Raw genomic sequence first — 21,563 nt, 5'->3', positions numbered from 1 at the left:
TCAACACTTTACAGATTTACAAGCGAGTTAGATTAATAGATTGCTTCACATCCCTGAAGACCGCTGTCTGGTACAAGAGTTTTATTGAGTATTGTCCATTATTCACTTGGGGGGGAAAAAAAGAAAATTAACATGACATGAAAAAAAGCAGATTTTACATAAAGCTAAATAGGAATTAAATCATTTTCCTGAAGTTGTCCATGGCTTCTTTCACCTTCTCAAGCTCAATCTGGCTCTGTCGTAGCTGTGGAGAGAAAGAGGAAGTTTCTTATTTACAAGGAATTCTTACAACCTGAGAATCCTGTCGAGTCAATTTCCTTTTCCCACCTTCTCAGCATCCTGCTCCTGCACCTTCACCGGCACCTTCTCCTTGTAGTCATTCTTCCCCATCTTCTCTCTCAGTTTCTCCATCTGTTTCTCCAAATCCCCTTTCTTCGTCATCAGCTTAGCCACTTCCTTCTCCACATCGATGAGACCCTGTGGGGGGGAAAAGAAGTGAAAATGGGAATCGCAGCTAAAACTTGATCCTGTTATTTTTGCTCTGCAATGGAGAAACTTAAAAAAAAAAAAACACTGAACTGCCATTCAGGTGGAGCAAATTTAAAAATGGCATCCCTGATAGTATAAATGCATATCTACTCATATCTATCAGGCTATTCACAGGGGAATTCACCTAATTCAAAACTTGAAAAAAAGAAAACCTACATGTAAAACACTAGTGCATTCATAGTACAGGGGGTCTAAGATACACACACACACCTGATATAACAGACAGATGGAAGGATACAAACAGAACAGGGCAGATTATACTGGCCCTCACCTTGAGCATAAGGTTGACAGTACATCTGTCAGAAGCGATAGCCACAGCACAGCCTTCTGGGACAGGCTGGTTGGCTGTCAGAGGGATGACGGCCTGAGAATAAGACAAGGTCTGGATCTGCAGACTGTATTTCTGCACCAGGGACACAGTTGCAGAGTCTATGCACTGGAGGTAGCCTAAGAGAGGAAAATACAGATGGTAAACGTTTCGAGCATCAGAACAGTGCATTCTTGATGAGCTATAACTCTGATTCAGTGCATACACATCCTCTACATACTGGTGTGCAGTTTAATTCATTTTAATGAAGCATATTTTATAATAACAACATATGGTATGTAAATGCTTTAACATATTTTCCAATATCTGTATGCCGAAGTTGAACTATAAAGTAGGAGAGGTTGGAAAATATTATGTAAAGTAGCTGAAAACTGCTTGTTAGACTCTAATCCTTTCTTTTAATAGCAAGTTTACTTCTTTAGAGAATCAGAAACTTTTCTTGGAGACTTCTAAAGTCTTCGTGTGTTTCAGGCCAAACTCTTGTTGCTATAGTCCACTCGATCTGTCACTACAGTTGCTCCCCTCTTTAGATCTTTAAATCATTGCTTGTCATAAAATGCAGCATTACTGCCATCAAATTCAAAACTATAGTGGAATAAAAATAGACTGCTCAAAAAAATAAAATAAGGGAACACTCGATCATCCCAGTATAACATAATATCCCTAAAATTTAAGTGGTATCAATCTGTCCAGTCAGAAATTACAAACCATACAGAATCATGTTCACCTGCTTTGGTGCAAATGAAAGTTGCTGAAGAAGCAACAACAAGACAACCTCTGGAAAGGAAATGGTTTTCACAGGTGACGGCCACAGACCATTGCTCTCGCTCTATCCCTCCTGATTTTACTTGCTGCTGGTTGCATGAGTCACTGTCTACATCCCACTCAGGTTACTCAGTGAGTCCAGCTCCAGGATGGCCACATCCATACAAGAAGATTTACAGTGTCTCTCAGACAGACACCAGGGGACACGAGGAGAGCTGGGCAACTTGGCAGCAGGACCGGTATCTGGTCCATTGTGCAGCAGAGACAGAATGACCTCCAGCAGGTTATTCAAGCGCATGTTTCTAACCAAACAGTCAGAATCAGACTCTACGAGGGTGACAAGTGGGATCTATGCTCACAGCCAAGCACCATGCAGCTCAACTGGCATCCTCCTAGGAAAACCAGAACTGGCAGGCTCGCCACTGGCATCCCGTTCTCTTCACAGATGATGTTGCAGGCAGAATAACATTTGCCACAGCATCTCCAGACTATTTCATGCTTGTCACGTGCTTAGTATGAACCTGCTTTCATCTGTGAAGAGAGCAGGGCGCCAGTAGTGGACCTGCCAGTTCTGGTGCTCTCTGGCAAACTCCAATCAAGCTGCACGGATTCGTGAGCACAAATCAGATCGCCAGATCAGGTGAATGTCGCCAGGTCCTCACATATTTTGTTTCTAACAGTTTGATCTGAAACGAGGATGTAAGTAGCCTGCTGGAGGTCATTCTGTAAGGGCTCTGGCAGTGCTCCTTGTCCCACAGAGAAGAACAGATAGCATAAGAGCCAGCTCTGCTAGTATCCCCAGGTATCACCTCCACACTGTTGAGACTGTGGTGGGGAAAGACAGCAAATCTTGTGATAACACGTATGAATGTACCGACCCGGATGAACAGGACTCAACGGGCTTCAGATACCGACTCGAGCTACCAGCAGTGACAAGGATACTAACAAAAAGCCGAACTACAGGAAACTCAACCAGGAGGGCAAAATTTTCTGTGGTCACCACCCCTCCTCCCAACTTTCTCTGTCTTTGTTGCCTCTCCAGTCCACCTGTTGTCACTTTCATCTGCACCAAACCATTGTGAAGTGAATTCTAAATGGTTTGTGCTTCCTAACTGGACAGATTAATATCCCAGAAGCTTAACTGGGACTGTAAGGTCAAGTGTTCCCTTAATTTTTCTGAGCAGTGTGCAAAAAGATTTCCATGTGAAGCTGGCAGGCTTGTGTGAACATGCTGAATTGAGCTAATTTCCAACTGTAAGTACAGCATTGAACAGACATGCTGGTTAATTTCCACATGAAAATAGATGAAATATGAACTAAAAATTATTTTTAGCATCACTTTTAAAATTTATTTTGTGTGTCTTACAGTCAGCTCTGGTCTTGGTTAGATTGTAGTCAGCCCTAAGCGATCGGATCGTCTTGACAATGGTCATTATGAACTCCATGTCGCGGTCCACCTCCTCACTGTTCCAGCAGAACTACAACAAATCACAGGGAAAAAATGTAATTGCAAAAAACACAAAACAGCACTCTCCACAAAAAAACTTTTTAAGGCTATTTGAGCATCAGTAAGATTCAGCACAAGCTGCCCCCCCTTTTTTTTCTCACCTCTTCGGTGGTGGGATATGATGTGACGCAGATGCTGGGAGGATCGCTCTGAGGTTTTCTTCGTGGTAACCTCTGATAGAGCTCCTCAGTGACGAAGGGCATCAAGGGAGACAGCAGGCGTAGACCAACCTCTAGACAGGTGTAAAGGGTCTGTCTGCACACCAGGGCTTGTCTCTGGCTCGTGCTGTCTTCCTCTGCTTTACTGAATACTGGTTTCACACTTTCCTGGAAAACAAGAAGAGAAAAAGGAAAAGATAAGGAGGAAGTGGAACTTTCATGAGACTCTGGGCTGCTCAGTCGCCTACAAGATCCTTACCAGGTAGATGTCACAGAGCTCGTACAGCCAGAAGTTGTAGATGGCGGTGGTGATGGTTGGGAAGTCGTAGGCCTTGAAGCCGGCGTCACAGAGTGTAACAGCGGCGCTCAGCCTGGACAGAATCCACCTGTCAGATACGCTCTCCTCTCCAGATAACTGAGAGGATCGACAGAAGTGTAAAAAAGAAAAAAAAAGAGAGATCTTTAGATTCAGGCAACACAACCCCGCACCAGGTATGTCCCAAATGTCAATGTGTGCAAATCTACGAATACAAATCATGGCAAACTAAGCCTCCAAACAAACACTGTTTTGTTTTGAAACAGAGATTTGGTCAAAATGTGTTACGCATCTAACTCGAGGAATATCAATAAGCATGGAACAGACTTTGTTTATGTTCTGTATCCTTCATCTGTTCCCTTGGTCTCACCTGGACTTTCTCTGATGGTACAAAGTTGTCTCCTAGAGTCTTCATGGCAAACTTCACAGCATTCCACAGTTTGTTGCAGAAGTGACGGTAGCCCAGGATGCGGTTGACATCCAGGTTGATATCCCTACCTGCGAGATTCAGAAATGAAGATTTCAGTAAATACCAAAGAACGACTCCAGTGGAAATCAAGCTGTATACTTGTTATACTTGTTAAAATGTGGTTTTCTATCTGCTAGAAGAATTATCATGAGTGAAAATGGCATTAGTGGCCATAGCTGTGGGTACTATAGCATTGGTCTGATGAAAGAAAAGGTGCAGATCTACACCAAAGTCATTTTCAGGCATAAAGGGATTCATTTACCTGAAACACTCATGAATGTCTACTTCTGATTGACAGAGATAAGCTTTATGGTTTGTAATTAATGTATATTAGTGAATTTCAAACACTGGTCATTAAAAGGAATCTAAGAAGGAAAACAGGACAAACAAGGAAGACGTAAAAAGTTCACCTTGGCTGGTGTAAGCACACAGAGCAAACCGGAGAGCATCTGTGCCACACTCTGGGATGCCATTTGGGTAGTCTGACTTCTGGCCCTGCTGCGCTCTCTCCACCTCCACAGGATCCAAGTTGCTGTCCATCAGCTGGGCATGAAGACCCTAGAGGATGGAGAGTAAGAGGACGAGGGAGGTTTTCAACAATTTTCTCTTTTCATCTTCAGAATACGAGACCTCCTTCGACTGCCTGATGTTTAAACTGGCCAGGGAGGAAAGGACCTTCAGAGGGAAAACATTCAGGGTTAAGCTTAGTTTACAAGTCCTTCAGTGCCCTCTAGAGGACAGGTCCGTTTCATCTGACTGAACAATTTCCCCGCAGCTGGTGAAGAGATTGATGGACTCAATAAAAGCTTGTTGGAAGCAGAAAGAGGTGCTTAATAAAGTTTATATAAGAGTAAGGGCCTCAAGGGACCCATAAGAGCATGGTGACTATGTAAAAGACAACCCAAACAGATGGGAGAAAAGAGTATGTATATTTATGTTTGCCTAAGTGTTTGTGTGTATCTGAGCGTGGATTAAAGGCTGATTAGGCTTTACCTCCAGGGAGATCCCTGTAATGACGTCTAGAGGGTCGATAACGTTGCCCAGAGACTTGCTCATCTTCCTTCCGTGAGCATCACGTACCACTGCATGCAGATAAACCTGAAAAATGAAACGAAAACATCAGTGAGTCATGTACTACAAATATCACATCCTGCTGTGTCAGTGTCGTGGGTGATTGGTCTCACCTCTTTGAAGGGCAGCTTGCCTGTCAGTTTGAGACCCATCATCACCATGCGGGCAACCCAGAAGAACAGGATGTCATGGCCCGTCTCCAACAAGGTGCCGGGGTAAAACACCTGCAGGTCCTCATTCTAGAACCAATGACAACAAACACATTGGGAAAAACACCGAATGATTAATATTTTAGGAGGGTTTTTTCTTTTATACTATGAAACCAGAAATCAGGTATTAAACATTTCCATGTTTCTCTTTTCTATTCTGCTTAAGGTATTCTTTCAGTCAACTGAAACAATGTGCCGTCTGTGTCAGCAGAAAGAAAGTCATTTAACCTCAGTGTTTTACCTCATTAGGCCAGCCGAAGATAGAAAAGGGGAAAATGCCAGACGAGAACCAAGTGTCCAGAACGTCCTCGTCTGAAACGCAGGAGCAAAAGTTATCTAATCTGCATGAATATGGAGTAGAATTAATTAAATTAGGCAAATGTGTGTGTTGGCGCATTATGAAGTTATTAGATAACTTTACAATAATTGTGCTACGGAAAAGTGCCAAATTAAAAACAGCTAAATCTCACCCTGTCTGAGGGTAATTTTGTCTGCAGACACATTAAAGCGTTTCGCCGCCTTCTCCCTGGCCTCTTCCTCTGATCTCCCACTCACCCAGTAATGACCGTCCATGTCCTGCAGGCAAAAGAACAGAAGAAGAAATAAATCAGAGAAACAGACAATGACATGCACGATACGGATGCAGCTTTTATCTGTCATCTGAAGTCCTCCAGACCTTGACAACAAAAAGAGAAGTCATCTTACCTCTCCTGGTTTCACAGACGGATCGTTGACAGTGATGAAGTAAGCAGGAATACGGTGACCCCACCACAGCTGCCGAGAGATACACCAATCCCTGAAAAAGAAGACAGAGAGACGGATGTGAAAATGAACTCTGTGCACACTTTCTGATAATCATCTCCTTTCTAGACCTGAACCAATTTGTTCACTAATAGGTGAGGCGATGGCAGAAAATTAACTGGCATCAATTTTAATAATTGATAATGTAATATATTCTTTTTTTAATTAAACTTTCTCCGGTTCTGGCTCATCACTTTCTATTAACTGATTTCCTTTTTTCCTGTGTGATGAGAAATCAAATATCTTTGAGCTTAAACAAGCTTGTTTCTGAGAAAATTTCATCTGTTTTAAATAATATATTAATCAAATAGCCAAGGAAATATTCTGCCAATTAACTGATAACAAAAAGGTGTCAATTTCCTACACTGAAATTGACACCTTTTCTCAAGATTTCTGTTTAAATGCCTAAAACTGCAGAAACCAAAAGTGTCAAAATGCTTAAACTAAAAGCTTAAAACTAAAAAATAAACAATCAGGAAGCAGTATTTACTTAATGTTGTCCAGCCAGTTGAACCATGTTTTGAGATGGTGGTCAGGGATGATTTTGAGCCTGCCTTCTCTGACAGCATCAGCAGCCTCCTTGCCCATATCTCTGCAGTCCACATACCACTGGGGTTTCAGCAGCGGCTCCACAATGTCCTTGGAACGGCTGATAGGGAACACGCACAATGGGGCTTAAAGGAATACAGATAAAGGAAGCTCAAACAAAAACAACCCATGTCCAGCTTGTGCACAAATTTTACCTGCAAACTGGGACAACCATAGGGTTGTCTTTGATCTCTTTAAACTGGCCTCTGTCTTTGAGAGCCTGAAGCACTGCTTTCCTGGCCTCAAAACGCTTCATGCCCTGGGGAGGGAAGGACGAGTTAAAAATAAAAAATTCTGAAAAATAAGATAGCCTCATGAAGCAAACTATGAGAAAGCGTGACTTTAGTGTCACACACTGCAGGGGGGAAGGACGATAATGAGACACTATACCAAGAAGGGAGGAGGCACGTTAATGAGCAGGCCATTTTCATCCAAGATGTTGATGAAGGCCAGATTGTGTCTCTCTCCAACCTCGTAGTCATTATGGTCATGAGCCGGGGTGATTTTGACAGCGCCTGAACAGAAAATGGTGCAGAGAGACAGGCCAAGCAGAGAACAAGGGAAAAAAGAAAAAAAAGAACAATTGTAATGAGGCAAGTGGCTGGGCTTAACGACTTGTTATGATTACTTATTCTCGGCACACTGTAGACCTGCAGCTATGACATCTTTTTTCTGTACCCCAGGCCTACCTGTTCCAAAGCTCATGTCCACAAAGTCATCAAAGACTATGGGCATCTTGCGGTCACAGAAAGGATGAAGAACCATTTTTCCTTTCAGATGCTGATATCTGGCGTCGGCAGGGTGAACGGCTACTGCGGTGTCTCCAAGCATAGTCTCAATACGAGTCGTGGCCACGATCACCTCCTCATCTGAAGGACAAAGAAAGAACAAGGAGACCTGTATCGTAACAGCAGCACAAAGTGTCTTTGTTAACATTTTTTGCTTTCCATAAATTTACATACCAGATCCATCCACCTTGTAGGCAAAAGACACCAAGACCCCAAACTCGATTTTCTCCTTGTAACCAGGCACAGGCAAAAGAGTCCTGCCAGCGAGCTCCTTTTTATCCACCTGAAAGCCGAAAAATACATTTAATCAAGAGGGCACACAATGCCTGGCACTGCCAAAATGGCTCTGTTACCATTACAGCCTTATAACAGGGTTATCAGTGGAGCCTTTTTCAGGGTATTTATTCTGTTCATGCAGTCACACATTTATACAAAAAAGCCTAACAAAATAAGCAAGAGCCCTTAAATGCAAAAGTGTTTCATTTTGTATTCACACGAGCAGGAACTTGCATGAATTACCACATTACACAAAGTAAAGATACAATATCTCATCACAGTAAGTAGTACAAAGAATCGAAGAGTCTTTTTTCAATACTTCATATTTCAGACATAATTCTGTAGGTAATCTAAAGGTTTGTGCTGATATCCAGTCCTAGTAATCAGTGGGTGATATTACCTAATGTAACATTGCTTCATCAGTCTGTTAAAAGAATGCAACTCTATCATCGAGATGTGATTCGGTTTTATGCTAATGTTCCTCACGGCTTCATTAAGACATTCTCACATCATTATGAGAGCGAGCTGCAGTGCTCACGCCACATTTACCATATTTGGAAAGCACATCTAATGCCATGAAATGCACGAGCTCAGGGATATCATACCATAACACTTGTACTGTATTATGATGGTTAATTTGATCATTAAGAGACGCCACATCCAATATCTGGCTATGGAATAAACATCCATACACTCAAACTAATATTAAACTGTAGCTTAGAAATGGAGCAACAGTAACAAACTTCATCTCCTGTTAATACTGTTCATTGACTTTACTAATCAGGACTTCAGATGGGTGAACTTTTATCTCTTTCCCCCATGACGACAACATTTGACAACCTTCCTAGTACCCTTAACAATTAGTCTGACACCTCATATATCAATAAAGATGTAGTTTGGCAACCGAGTAGCTGCATAGGTGGAGACCATCCTCACTATCTTCTGATGCAGAGCCAGTCATTTTGTTCTATAAGCAGGCGTGAAATATCACAGAACCTGCTCAGCTCAGGAAAGAGCTTCAAAGGTTACAAGGTAGTAGTAGCAGCCAATAAATGTGAAATGAGTGAGGGCGGGTCTGTGTACACCTGCATGTAAAGGCATGCTGATGGTGTCTTTGGGCTCTGTGTGATGTATCTGGACCTTGACATATATCATATAGTTTCATAAAGGAGCAGCTTTGAAGTTTCCTCTTTGTCACAGCCACAGATCGCCGGACTCACTCTTATGTGCGGTTACTAATTTGTTCTGACAAGTCAGTGCAGACCCCTGTTACTGTTCACCAGCCTGTTTTCTTCTGCTTCATCCACAACAGAGTAATTCACGACAGCCATTTCAAAAACTGGGCAGTCTGCTTTGTGCCTCCTCCTTGTTTGTTAGGGTTGCGTGTTGCCTGGTGTGAAAGACTAACTGCACCTAGAAGGGCTTTCATGTTCCTGACTGTTATTTTTTTGTTCTGTAACCTTTTTTTGTCTGAGTCCAAGTTGAAAAACGTCCAGGAGAGCATCTTGCTTGCAGGCCTATTTTATTTTTTTGCAAAACAGTAAAACCTTTAACCCATACTCGATAACTTTGTTAACTCTCACTAAACCTCTTTCCGCCTGGTTAGTTATTATTGATCACCCTATTAAGTTGGGGTGGTATCATTTGTTTGGCATAAGTTTGATTTGAGCAGAGTGCACTAGACTTGGTACATTTTTTTCCTCAGGGTAACTGTTCATGGGGGAGTTCACAATATAATCATGTTTCAATGAGCTTAGCAAATCCACAAGATGCATGTGAGACAGCTCCATTTATATTCTTTATATACTTGTCTGTGAATGTCCATCCTAGTATGAGTACCACTGCAGATAGAGGTGGGACACGCCAGACACCCCCCAATGCAACATCACAATACTTAACTCACAATAGGATATTAGTGTGACTTCCAACATTTATCGATATGTTGAAGGTTAAAGTAATATATATTGCAATTTATGACCCTTTTTTCAACTGTAAATTGCAGTCAGTCCAAGTCAGACTGCAACTGTTTACACAAAGCTCGCCTCCTATCAGACACCTGTGCAATTAGCTTGCGATCAAATACGGTTGTGCAACACCCTCAACCTCTTGGCAACCATTTAGTCATCACAAGTTGAAATCTGCCAGAATGTGAAATAATTCAATTTAACCTCCAGGTAGCCACCAATTTATTTGTAGATGTGTCACGTTTTTATTTGTGTGACTGAGCTTTTAGCTTGTCTTGAATTAGGAGGTAGTTTTGTCAGTTTACGGATGGGTTTTTTTTTTGGTTCAGCCGATTTAATCTAAGTTTTCTCGGCTAACATTACCTCAGGGTGTGGTGCACCCTGAGCACTGCTGTTCTTATCATTCCAAAAGTATTTTAAATATTTCATTAAACATCAATATTTGTTGTCCCTGTATTGATCCAATGTTGCCATGGAAAATATCTCAGTGTATCAATATCCCCCCACTTGCAGTTGTCTTGTGGTGAAAAAAGGTCCCGAAAATGAGACATACTGCTTAACGCAGAGTGACTTGCCTCTATGTCAGAGATGGCAGAGTTCAGTGTACAGGACCAGTTGACCAGCCTCTTGCTCCTGTAGATCACTCCCTCATCGTGCATGCGGATAAAGGCCTCTTGGACTGCATAGGAAAGTTTCTAGAGGAGCCCAGGTAAACAGAAAAATTTTATTTTTAACTATTATTGAACACAAAATTTCCCACACATCAAAGATTTTAGAAACCTTACAGGATCCATAGTGAAGCAAGCTCTGTCCCAGTCCAGGGAAGAGCCCAGTTTCTTCAGCTGATGGTAGATCCGGTCTCCCTTCCTACAAGGGATAAAAAGAAATATTGTGGTGTTTTTCCAATTTAAGATTGTTTAAATCTTCGCTTTTCCTGCTACTTCTTTTACTTACTCATTCTTCCATTTCCAGACTTCCCGGATAAAGTTTTCCCTGCCCAAGTCATGACGGCTCATGCCCTTCTCTCTCATCAGCTTTTTCTCCACCACCACCTGGGTCGCAATGCCAGCGTGGTCACAGCCCGGGTTCCACAGGGTGGTCTCACCTCGCATCCTGTGCCTGCACAGACCGGATGGGAGATTAGCTCAAACATATTAGCAGAGAGAAATTTCATCAGTTAACAAAAGAATTATAGTTTATTAAATTACCATCTGGTCAGACAGTCTTGGATGGCGTTGGTGAGGGCGTGACCCAGGTGAAGTGATCCTGTCACATTAGGTGGAGGGATGCACATCATGAAGATGCCCTTAGCATTTTCCTCACTAATACTCTTCCTCTACAGAATATAGTGACAGACAGGTTATTTGAAGCTAAAATTATCAATTAAAAATCTAATTCAGGACCATTTTTATAATATCTGAGGACTTACCCCATACTCGGGCTTGAAGAAGCCCTGCTTCTCCCACCACGGATACCAGGCAGCCTCCACATACTGAGGACTGTAGGAGTCAGGAAGTGGACTAACAACATCTGGCAGCAAAGGTGAGGAAAAAGTTCAGTAAAGCATCTAAAGCTCACTCAAGTGAAATGCTGAAAAAACTACTAATATCACAGCCTGAAAAGAAGGTGCACTTTTTTAAAACACGTCATCACTCAGTGAAATAATAAACCTCTAATGAATAAAAAAACCCTGCAAAACCCAGAAGGACTAAACGTAAAGGTCAACAAAGCACAATAATACACACATAATATACGATGAGAAGTATGAAGACACTTGGATGTTAAGCTTTCTAGCATACATACGAATATCAAATCCTGAAGCCTAGAATCTGTTCCCCTAAATCTAAAGAATACTGTGGTTGTCTAACCTATGTGTCTTTTATTTTACACAGCACCTAGTTGGTGAAATGTCCACATTTATCTAAAAACTAAAAACTGTGGCGTGACCACAGGCCTGAGCTACAAAGCAGGATTTGGTGCTTACTGAGGCAACTTTATAGTTAAACCTGGATTTTCTGGGTAATGACAGTGGTTAACTTGTGATGGGATGGCGCATCACCATGGTAACTTCTGCTGCAGATCCATCTTGTTATAAAGGAAGTTAAGTTCAATAGAGGGGGTCAATTGGTACAAAACTACCACCCACTGATCAATCAATTCTCCGGAATATAGTGGTACCATTAACGTGGACCTCGTGCCCAGACAACAGGAGGGTCTATTTTATCCAGCTTTACTTCCTGCCTTTAAAAAGCCTTTACTGACATAGTGCAGACACACACACACACACACACCTCTATAAACTAACTTGATTGACAGTGGGGAGTTTTAAATACTAGGCCACAGCTTAAATCATTTAATGTGCTTTTGGTATCAGACACGTCACACTTGTAATGCTTTTAGCCCACACTGTTTGAACTTTGCATATTTTTCAGATATTACAGTCTTTGTTGTTTTGCTGCCAACAGACCTGTCAGTGTTGTTTCCCCTTTCCTGCCCTACTCTCCTACTTTGCTCGTCAATTCCCTCTTTATCAGGTCCAGTCATTAATGACTGTTCTGCCTCTAACTAAAGGGCCTTGTTCTACCAGACCAAGCAGCTCTCCAGCATCTTCAGATCTCCACTTCCTTCTTTCTTTTTCTTTTAAGATGGAAGTACTGGTAGACTGTCTTTTGCAGTTTTATTTGTTGGTTTACTTTTTTACCTCATTAGTTTAGGGAGAGAAGCTCTTGGTCCTACAGCCCACTGACCCTAATTTGTTCCACTTTTTTTTGCCCGGCCATTTCCTCTGTTTTATTTTCTGTTTAAATTAAACAGCTTGAAACTTAGGTGTGGCATCCGCTTTACAGGTTGTGGTCACTAAGATAAGGTAACTTTAAAGTGCAAGCTTCAGGGAAGCTTGCCTGGAACACTAAGTTACGTGGAATGTGCTTACAGTACACAAATCAACTCAAGCATAGTGAACACTCACCTTTTTTTTCTCCAGCAGGGGTGGTGATGTTATATGTAATCACTCCCAATTCCTTCTTCTCAGGTTTGGCCTTTTTCTGAGAAAAAAAAAGCAGAAGAAAAAAAAAACCATGAGAGACTTTGAAATAGTAATGTCTTCAGTGACTGAGTTACTATCAACTACAAATCAGATGGCTAGCTCAGAGTCACCCTTTCGAATTTTCATTTTCAAATTTTTGTGTTCTGTACATTCTGTTTTTCTTACAGGTGAGGCAGTTAGCGATAAATTGTACTCTGTCCTTTTATGACGTCTTCCCCTATCACCCTCCTCCCCCTTTTCCCCCATATCCTGCCTTAGACATTGTCATACTGTACACCACATACAATGTAATAACTGAAATGGCATGAACAGAAATGAAGAAATAAACAGATAAGCTCTGAACAAGAGCAGTCTATGGAGAATTTATACAGCTGATCACAGTGCATTGAGATCATAATTTTGACAGAACACAGCAGGACTAAAAATAGAAAAACAAGAAAGTGCTTGTATGAATTTAATATGTTATATAAATCACTTTCACTTTCAAGTAGAGTAGAAAAGCACTACATAAGAACAGATGATTTACCATGGATATTTGCGATTTTCAAAACTTCACAAATGAATTTCTCTTTGTACATGTTGCGTATTTATACCTCAGATGGCGGCTGTGTCTTTTTCTTTGCTTCCATTTCTTTCTTCTGTTGGAATTTTTCAAGCTTTTCTCTCTTCTTTGCTTCTTTCTTCAGCTGGGCCTCCGTCTTCGGTGGGCCTGAGAGAGGAAACATCACAATGGCATAAGATACTGTACATTACATTCTGCTAATACTTAAGTGATTCGTTGAAGTTCCTAACTGTTTGCTGGAGCGCCGGGAGAGTCAGCAGCAGGACTGCCATTAACAGCATTTGTAGCAGCATTTGTTTTTGGTGTGACTGGGACCATCTTTTCACAAAGAACGATCTCCCCCAGTACCTTCAGGAACTGTGGCTGATTAATGCAGGTCGTGAACCATCTGGTAACATTCGTTACAGCCTTCCTGTCTGATGGCTCCAATGCCTGAGTATTCATAAAAGCATAATAAAGCTCGTCTGTTCAGAAGCTATGCAGAAAAACCTGTTAGACAGAAAGTGTAGCGCAGCACACATACATATTTGAAGGGGAGTAAAACCGCTGTAGCTACAGCCATATCAGCCAGGGTAATGCTCTCTCCCACCAGGTAGGTTCTTGGTGCCAAAGCCTGATCGAGAACCTTAAGAACACGCATCAGCTCTGCACGGGAAGTCTGCTGGAGCTGAGAATGCACAAAGAGTAGGAGAATACATTTTTACATGAACAAATCAGACACACGTTCAGGTCCAAGAAAGCTTTAAATACCTTCTTATCCACTCCTGTCACCCCCATCAGAGGGAAGACCACAGCACACGACACTGGGGTGAGCTCATTGTCTGCAAAGCTGAGCCACTGCCACACCTGGCTCTGCTGCTTAGCATCCAGACCAGCCCTCTTTCCCTGAAAGGCTAAGTACCATGACACAGCAGTGGCCCCGCTCACTAGAGAGTCACCATCCCCAGCGGCGGCCAGCACCAGGGCTGGTCTGGAGCGGGCGTTCAGAGATGCAGGAGGGTCCTCTGTGATGATCTGCGGCCGGGAGGACGGTCCATATTCTGCAGCTAAGAGAGCCAGAAGGCTCCTGAAGTCATCAGGGTGAGGAGACACGTAGAGAGTGGTCATCTCTGGTGAAGACACATTCAGGTTGCATGAAGTAAGAGAGAAACATTCATTTTGTTGCTGTAATTGAGCATTTCCTTATCAGACTGGATGGGTGTGTTTGCTGGCAGAAACACTGCTATGCCAAACTTTATGCCACTCAAGGGGCATGTCCAGAAGGTGGGTTAAGTTTTTTTTTTTTTTTAAAGCAAACTGTTTTAAACATATTTAATAAAATCAGCTTTAAGCATGTCACAGTGGGTATCAGATTAGCTTTAAAAAGGATAGGTATGCTAGCCCGTTAGCTCTTTGTTTCACTTTCTGCAGCTCTGAGCCGTGGCACCTGTCAGACTGATGAAAACTCATGCAAGCAGGCTAGTTAGCTTAAGCCAACGAGTCAAACTGAAAGAAGTTTTTCTTCAGCAGCTCCAGCGTGAACTTTAATAAACCTTTATTCAAGCTGCCACAACTTTAAATTCACCAGAAAGTAAGCGTCTAAGAAACCTGAGGCTTGCTATTAAAATGTTTTAAAGCGAGTCCTGCGTACCTTTGAATGAAACAGACAGAGACGTCAGCTCAGTTAGCACACACACACAGCCACATGAATGCCCGTCTGATGCAATGAAACTGCAACGAGTTCCGGGTTTCAGCCGTCGCTTCCGGCACAAAACGGAAGCCATGTTATCTACAACCCATTGACGAGAACAGATCAGCAACAACTACCACTGAAGGTATTTTAATCAGCGATCGGTGATTAGATTAGATTGCATTAGATTAGCAACGCCACTGTGTAAAGCTATTAAATTAAAAATTATAGAACCTGCATTTAAAAAGTCTTGTTAAACTGCTAATAAAAGCAATTTAAAAGCAGTTTAATAAAAAGTTAAAGTATGATGACGATGATAGTGATTATTATTAGTAGTAGTAGTTGTAGTACATAACTATTACATCAAATCAGCTAATAGTAAGAAAATGATAATTAGCAAGTATTTATTAAAAAAAAGAAATTACAATCAGTTGACTGAATTTAATTACACACACACATATATTCAAATTTAAATACAATGACACACATAATGACTCTTACACTTTACCTTCCACCTTTAGCCCCTGGTACTCTATTGTTTCGCGCTCCTTCCTCTAGATGTTGCTATTTGGACTGTTATACTCAATCACTACAATGTCTGTTGATATATATATTACACCAAAACAATATATTTGCATTCAAATAGGCATAACAAATGTTTTATATCTCATGTGCCCTCGATAATAAAAATTTGTCTGTGGTAGAGAGTCATCTTGCAGGTTAGGTTATATATTAGCTTTGCTTTCATCGTCATTTAGTATAAATAACGCAGTATAATAAATATAGTATAATAGTATAATAAAGCAGCAGTTTACTGAACTGGTAAAAACGTATTACCAACATCATCATGGTTTAATCTGTAAAATTCTGTTAATTTTTACTGTCTAAAAATACAGTTTGCAGTAGAAGTATAATATGACTGGGTAACTGGGTAAATATACATATATGTGTCAAACTGTACTACTGGAAGAAGGAAACAAGAATATTCAATTAAGGGAATTCAAGGAAATGGTGCATGTCATGTTGGTAACCCAGCATACTCTTTTATTCAGATTTACAGATGTGACAGTTATCACACAAGTTGTCTTGAGTAATTACATCCAAAAGCAGAGTGTGCACAGTGTTATTCAAATCACAGTTGGTTAAGCTCTCAAGTACAGCAGACTATTTGGGCAGCTAGTTTTCCACAGTGAATTGTAAGATCTACAGTGTAAGAAATGCAGTGAAATTTACTCCACCACTATGTTATTTCAAAAATAAATCCAGCAAACCATCTGTAACAACTAAGGCATATCAAATTACATCATCTTTAATTAGTTTTTCACACATTCATATCTGGAAGAAATTTACAAACCAAAACTGAAACTTTATTAAAGTTTATTAAAGGTGTCATCTTGAGTTTTATTTTTTTCTTTCATTCTTCATTCGACTCCTGCCCAAAGGCCTCTCTTACACCCCCAAAGACTACATCAACCATTCCAAATATAACCCCTCCACCCAGCCTGCACACATTGATCACTCCCTTCCCACTTCTCCATACCAGTCTCCCAAAACCTCCTCCTACAGCTTGTGCTTGACCTCCCATCTCTGACATCACTGTTCCCACATAACCCTCACTGTGCTCCCACAGCCGCCCTCCAAAGAACTTGGTCACCGACCAAGCATTATCCAAAGCTTCACCAAATACCCCCACCGTGTCTCCAGCTAGGGTGCCCAGACCAGTGACCCCAGTGTGGCAGCTGCTCAGCAGTTCCCCCATCATAGAGGAGGTGCAGTAATAAACACTACAGAAGCAGGTCTCCCCAATACCTAGCAGCATTTCTCCTGCTGTGCCCATCCAGGAGAGGAGGTCAGAGGTCAGTAGATGGAACAGGGTGAAGGTCTCTCCAGGCAGGGTAGAGAGAACTCCGAGGTCTTCCTGGAGAACATAGGTGACCTGAACGCAGATAAGAATAGTGAGTCGATTTCACAGTGTGACTGCAGGAAGTATAAACAACAAAAAGACAGAAAGCCTTGAGGCAATGTACTACACCTAGAATTAACTCCACCAGTACACCACACCTCATTCCAGTCTACGGGCGGAGCAGACTGGAATGAGATGATTTATTATTTAACTCTGAACCTGAATATGTTAATACATAACAGGTTAATACATAACACAAACTCTTGAGACAGTTTTATTAACCCGAGGCTCAAATGTAGAAAGAAAAATTGTCTATTTCTAATGATTTGTAATGGTTTTATTTTCCTATTGAAAACATTAATCAGAACCACAGGTCATTATACTGTTTAATGAATATAAAGTCATAATATCTTTTAATTCTCAAGGATTGCTTGTAACTAGTGAAATTAGAGAGTCTCAGGGAGCATTAGCCAGTCTGTGAAAACAATTGTCACACATGTGTTACACACGTGTCTGGAATGTGGATCTGAGAGGTCTGACAAAATCATGATGTTAACAATGATGTTTTTACAAACTAGGGTGTGGCGAGGTAATCCATGAAGTCTCAGTAATGCTTTATGGGAAAGTGGACCCAGTATTGCACCTTTCCCTTAATATAGACTCGACTCTATGGAAGTGTATGATATACTCCCAGAAAACATCTTTGAGTCTGAACCTCTTAATATCTGCACATCCTTTACAGAGAAAATAACAGTTAGTATGGTGAGAGGGGCAATTCAGTTTAAATTATGTTTATATTTATATTTTGTGTAGTATATTTTTGGATGTTTACACATTAGAGCTATTAGAGAGCTATTAGAGCTACCTGTCCAGGTAGTTGTGTGATTGTAGAAAATACAGGACGCAGAGGAAATTTGAAGATGGAGAAGGTGGTGGAGAGGATGGAGACCAGAGTGCTGGTGGAGTTTGTGTCCGTCTCTTCAGCAGTTTCATGTTCAGCTGAGGAGTCGGAGTCTGACCTGACAGCTCCTGAACGTGTCACATCACCCTGTTCATTACTGCTGCTCTCAGAAGTTGCTGCATCTGCTGAAGTCTCCTGCATGGCGTCAGCACCATCAGCTTTCCCTGACTGAGAATTAGCTGCCTGTTCTTTAGTTATCGACTTCTCTCGGCTTTCCAGAATGTCTGTCTGCACATCTGTATTTCCAGGAAGTCCCTCACTGTGGAGACCAACTCCGACTTCAACACGTTTCCCATCTCCTCCTCCGCAGCCTTCAGAGAACATTTCTGCCAATCCAAGCATGTCTTCCAGCTCCTTCACGCTCACTTGCCTCACCCCTTCCTGCGTCTCTCTGATTAACCCAACGCTGAAGCCACCCTTCCCCTGCGGGACAGCACAGCACGCCGCAGACCACAGCGGCTTCGTCTGACACTCCTCGTCTCCATCCTCAGCAGCCCCGAGTCCTCCCGCTCCAGTAAGGATGTAGAGATCACCCCCTACAGTGCTGCACTGGGGAGACACGCTTGACTGGACCAGTGTTGTGACTGTTGAATCCCAGTGGTGAAAAGGGGAGTCTGTGGGCGAGAAAGAATGAGATGGATCCACACCTCCTCTGAGAAGAGCTGGTGCTGCCACTTTAATGTCTTCTTCCTGCTCTGTCTGGCAGAAAAAGAACCAAAACCAGCAGTTTAAGAAAGAGTCCATCAAACTCTTCAATCTATGCACTCTGATTTTTAAATGTTCCCATATAAGGACACAACAATAACAGAAACATCTCTAATTCCTGTTTCTCTGTGCTCAGCTGTTCAGTGTTGATAATTATGAGTGTGATAAAGATCCAATCCATCTTTTAAATTTATATTGTTTGCATTTTCTTTAAGCTCCATTTTCAAATGATTTTTAATGTGGAAAAAATAATCAGACTCCTTTCCTAATTTAAAAAAACTTTTTGTTTGGCTTGAGAGCTGAATGTTTGAAAAATAAAAGTTTCAAAGGTGTTTTATTTTATATTGAATACACTTGTATTATTCAAAGGCTCTGCATTAAAAATCTTTAGTTATCCCCAGACTTATTCTTATACTACTACTTCTTATTTATTATTATCCCAGATTATTTCTATTATCTGGGATAAAGTATTCCAAGTAGAGTGCTTAACAAAGTTATTAGATCACCAACCAATATAAGGTTTATGCCACAGATGCCCTAAATTAACAGCATTGTAATTACGAAAATAATTTCTTATGTTTCCTAATGGTCAATCCAATGTTAAAATATCATTATTGTTGTCATTCATAAATTCTCTAATTTACTATTTTGCAAAAAAGCAGAAAAAAGATAGAAACATGTTATTATTTTTGATGCCAAATTGCAGTTATTTACTTGCCTTCCTGAAATGAAAAATGTATTTTAGTGGTTGAATGTTATGTTTGATTAATTCCAGTGTGTCAGCTCAAATTTAGATATAAAAACTAACATTTAGTTTGACTATTAAATAACAATATGTAAGACATATGTATTATGTAAGAATGCATTCTGTACATAAATGTTCCTATGAATCATGTTTTCTATACCAATGATGATTTTTTGTGAAATATTAATTAATTAATTAATTAATTCAGCACTGAGCTGGTATTCAGATGTAAACACCTGAAAGTTTTTTAGAGATGAAATTTGTCTAAACTTCAACTGCAAAGAGTTAATAGTCATTACAGGCCCCTCTTAAGGGGTGGCCATCAAATCCAGCCTTGCGTTTTCTTCTGCTTATCCAATTCAGGGTCACGGTTGGGCTAGAGCGTATCCCAGCTGTCACAGGGCAGGTGGCTGGGCACACCTTGGACACGCCACCAATCTTTTGCAGGGCTCAATTTTCTGCGTTTTTTACTTAATTTTCTTTATTAGAAAATTGAGTGGTTACCACTCACAATGTACTTAGTTACTCTCCACCACATTTCTTTACTTATAACTTAATCTTTTAAAACTAAGCACTTCTACTTTAAGAAATGTGATAGATGAACTCTTACCACAGGTTCTCTCCCCTCCTCTCCCTCCCTCTCAGTCCATCCCTGGCGGAGATGGAAGGCAGAGTAGACAGCTGTGTCACAGGTCGGTCTGGACAGAGTGGCAAACGCCTGCCCTCCCGGCAGCCTGTGGCAGCGTGGGCGCAGCAGCGGCCCTGCAGAGGATCCCCGAGGAGGCGTCTGTCTGTAGAAGCAGTTGCTGCAGAGGGTGAAGTCTGCCTCCGAGCTGTCCTCAGCTGGGAGAGACAGACCTAGGCCCAGCACTGCCAGCAGGCAGACAGCCGCAGCAGCTGCACTGACAGCAGCAGGACACAGCATGATGGTGGTGAGCTTAGCAGATCCCCCCCTCCTCTCACTCACACACACACACACACACAGAGTGAGAGGCTTATAAATTACCCAGTGATTTCCGTATATAGATGAGAAAGATAATGTGGCCAAGGTTGGCTGCTGATGGCTTGTTGTTTTCCTCACTCGCTCCTTGTTTCCTCCTCCAGTTTCTCTGCAACCATGTCTGTCCGCTGGTAATGTTAGCTGCACTCTGTGAGAGTGAGTCTGTGTTTGCAGGCACAATCTTGCTTACTCCTTCATTTCCCTTTTCCTGACAGCCTCGCCCCCCTCTGTCAGTTCCACCCTCTGTGACTCTCCCTCTGCCTGTACCTCCACTTCACCCCTCCCTCTCATACTCTCTATGGTTACACCTTTAACTCCCATTTCTGTTAAGTACACAAGGAAAGCCCACACCTATTCAGGACTGTCAATTACCTGTATGTCTGCATGCCTAAACAATGGTCTCTGTGCAAGGTTATTTGATTGACAAACTCTTGTTGTTAGGTAAAGCGCTTACCTTAAAGTGCTGACTCTCTATCAGATCAAATATTTGCTTTGAACTGCTTCCAAATCAAGAAGAATTTCACACCTAAAAGTCCAGATAAATGAGAGAAAGTGAACTCTAAATATAGCAGGGTCTGTTCATGAACTCCTTATTAGAGCTAAATCTGGATAGCGACAGTTTCACGGGTCATTGTCTCTCCCAGAGTGCAGCGATTCTTGAAATCTGAACACACTCCCTTTCATGGCTTGCACATTTGCCCTCCTAAATATCAGAACCGTGCCTGTTGAGGCATGACGCTGGCACTGAGTGCTTTTTGCAAAATCATTATGTCGCAAAAACAGAAATCTGCATGCAATACCACAGCTCTAGAGTCAAAGGAAAAAAATATCTTGCACTCCCTTTTAGTCATGAAGAGCTGGAGTCGCGCCACGCTCCCTTCACATTGCTTAAAAGTTATGGCCAACATGAGCCAAATGTACCCTTGGGCTTCAGTCAACAACGGTATCAGGATTCCTTTGCAAAGAGGTCAAGCAAGCAAAGACAGTCATACACAGTAAGTGACATGGACATGAAGTTTACGCAGTATTTTAGTGTTGTAAATATTTAAAAAAGCTAAATGCAACACAGTACAAAGAGGACTGCCTACTTCAGTGTCTGTGTGGAGCTGTGGAATGGGAGTTTCAGGGTGTGAGTTCAGGGTGGGGTAATAAACCACAACATAAGAGCAATTTAACACTTTCA

General features: G+C 41.7%; 2 protein-coding genes across 4 annotated transcripts; both read right to left on the bottom strand.

Annotated features, from left to right (window-relative positions):
* Positions 1 to 66: 66 nt before the first annotated feature.
* Positions 67 to 15,161, bottom strand: vars1 (valyl-tRNA synthetase 1). 3 transcript variants are annotated; one of them, XM_026183918.2, is made up of 29 exons: positions 15,028 to 15,161; positions 14,148 to 14,506; positions 13,921 to 14,064; positions 13,628 to 13,829; positions 13,429 to 13,544; positions 12,758 to 12,833; positions 11,219 to 11,319; positions 10,998 to 11,125; positions 10,744 to 10,908; positions 10,575 to 10,656; positions 10,365 to 10,484; positions 7,724 to 7,832; positions 7,451 to 7,630; positions 7,152 to 7,276; positions 6,917 to 7,020; positions 6,664 to 6,822; positions 6,078 to 6,168; positions 5,843 to 5,948; positions 5,614 to 5,684; positions 5,277 to 5,402; positions 5,086 to 5,190; positions 4,503 to 4,650; positions 3,994 to 4,121; positions 3,567 to 3,722; positions 3,251 to 3,475; positions 3,009 to 3,120; positions 821 to 996; positions 328 to 477; positions 67 to 244 (listed from the first exon to the last, which is right to left on the bottom strand). In XM_026183918.2, exons 1-29 carry the CDS (start codon positions 15,158 to 15,160, stop codon positions 176 to 178), a joined length of 3,966 nt encoding a protein of 1,321 aa, XP_026039703.2. In that variant the 5' UTR covers position 15,161; the 3' UTR covers positions 67 to 175. The 3 variants fall into 3 exon arrangements, with proteins under 3 accessions (XP_026039703.2, XP_080164531.1, XP_080164532.1); XM_080308405.1 differs by having other exon boundaries at positions 12,758 to 12,830; XM_080308406.1 differs by lacking the exons at positions 13,429 to 13,544; positions 13,628 to 13,829; positions 13,921 to 14,064; positions 14,148 to 14,506; positions 15,028 to 15,161 and having other exon boundaries at positions 11,219 to 11,321; positions 12,759 to 12,775.
* A 923-nt stretch (positions 15,162 to 16,084) lies between these two features.
* On the bottom strand, positions 16,085 to 20,577 carry LOC113032216 (uncharacterized). Its single transcript, XM_026184969.2, has 3 exons — positions 19,991 to 20,577; positions 17,835 to 18,629; positions 16,085 to 17,002 (listed from the first exon to the last, which is right to left on the bottom strand). Exons 1-3 carry the CDS (start codon positions 20,303 to 20,305, stop codon positions 16,481 to 16,483), a joined length of 1,632 nt encoding a protein of 543 aa, XP_026040754.1. The 5' UTR covers positions 20,306 to 20,577; the 3' UTR covers positions 16,085 to 16,480.
* Positions 20,578 to 21,563: the final 986 nt, after the last annotated feature.

This window comes from Astatotilapia calliptera, chromosome 11 (assembly GCF_964374335.1).
Source record: "Astatotilapia calliptera chromosome 11, fAstCal68.1, whole genome shotgun sequence".
NCBI lineage: Eukaryota > Metazoa > Chordata > Actinopteri > Cichliformes > Cichlidae > Astatotilapia > Astatotilapia calliptera.
Note: the sequence above shows the minus strand (reverse complement) of the source record. Positions and strands in the feature narration are given on the sequence as shown.

Coding starts and splice junctions, on each gene's coding strand:
- vars1 (XM_026183918.2), bottom strand. CDS start 15,160: ATGGCTTCCGTTTTGTGCCGGAAGCGACGGCTGAAACCCGGAACTCGT. Junction 5,191..5,276: donor GCAAGCTGCCCTTCAAAGAG/GTGAGACCAATC, acceptor TTCATTTTTCAG/GTTTATCTGCATGCAGTGGT. Junction 997..3,008: donor AACCAAGACCAGAGCTGACT/GTAAGACACACA, acceptor TTCCTCTCTTAG/GCTACCTCCAGTGCATAGAC.
- LOC113032216 (XM_026184969.2), bottom strand. CDS start 20,305: ATGCTGTGTCCTGCTGCTGTCAGTGCAGCTGCTGCGGCTGTCTGCCTG. Junction 18,630..19,990: donor AGGAGGGGAGAGAACCTGTG/GTAAGAGTTCAT, acceptor TTTTTCTGCCAG/ACAGAGCAGGAAGAAGACAT. Junction 17,003..17,834: donor TCACACAACTACCTGGACAG/GTAGCTCTAATA, acceptor ATCTGCGTTCAG/GTCACCTATGTTCTCCAGGA.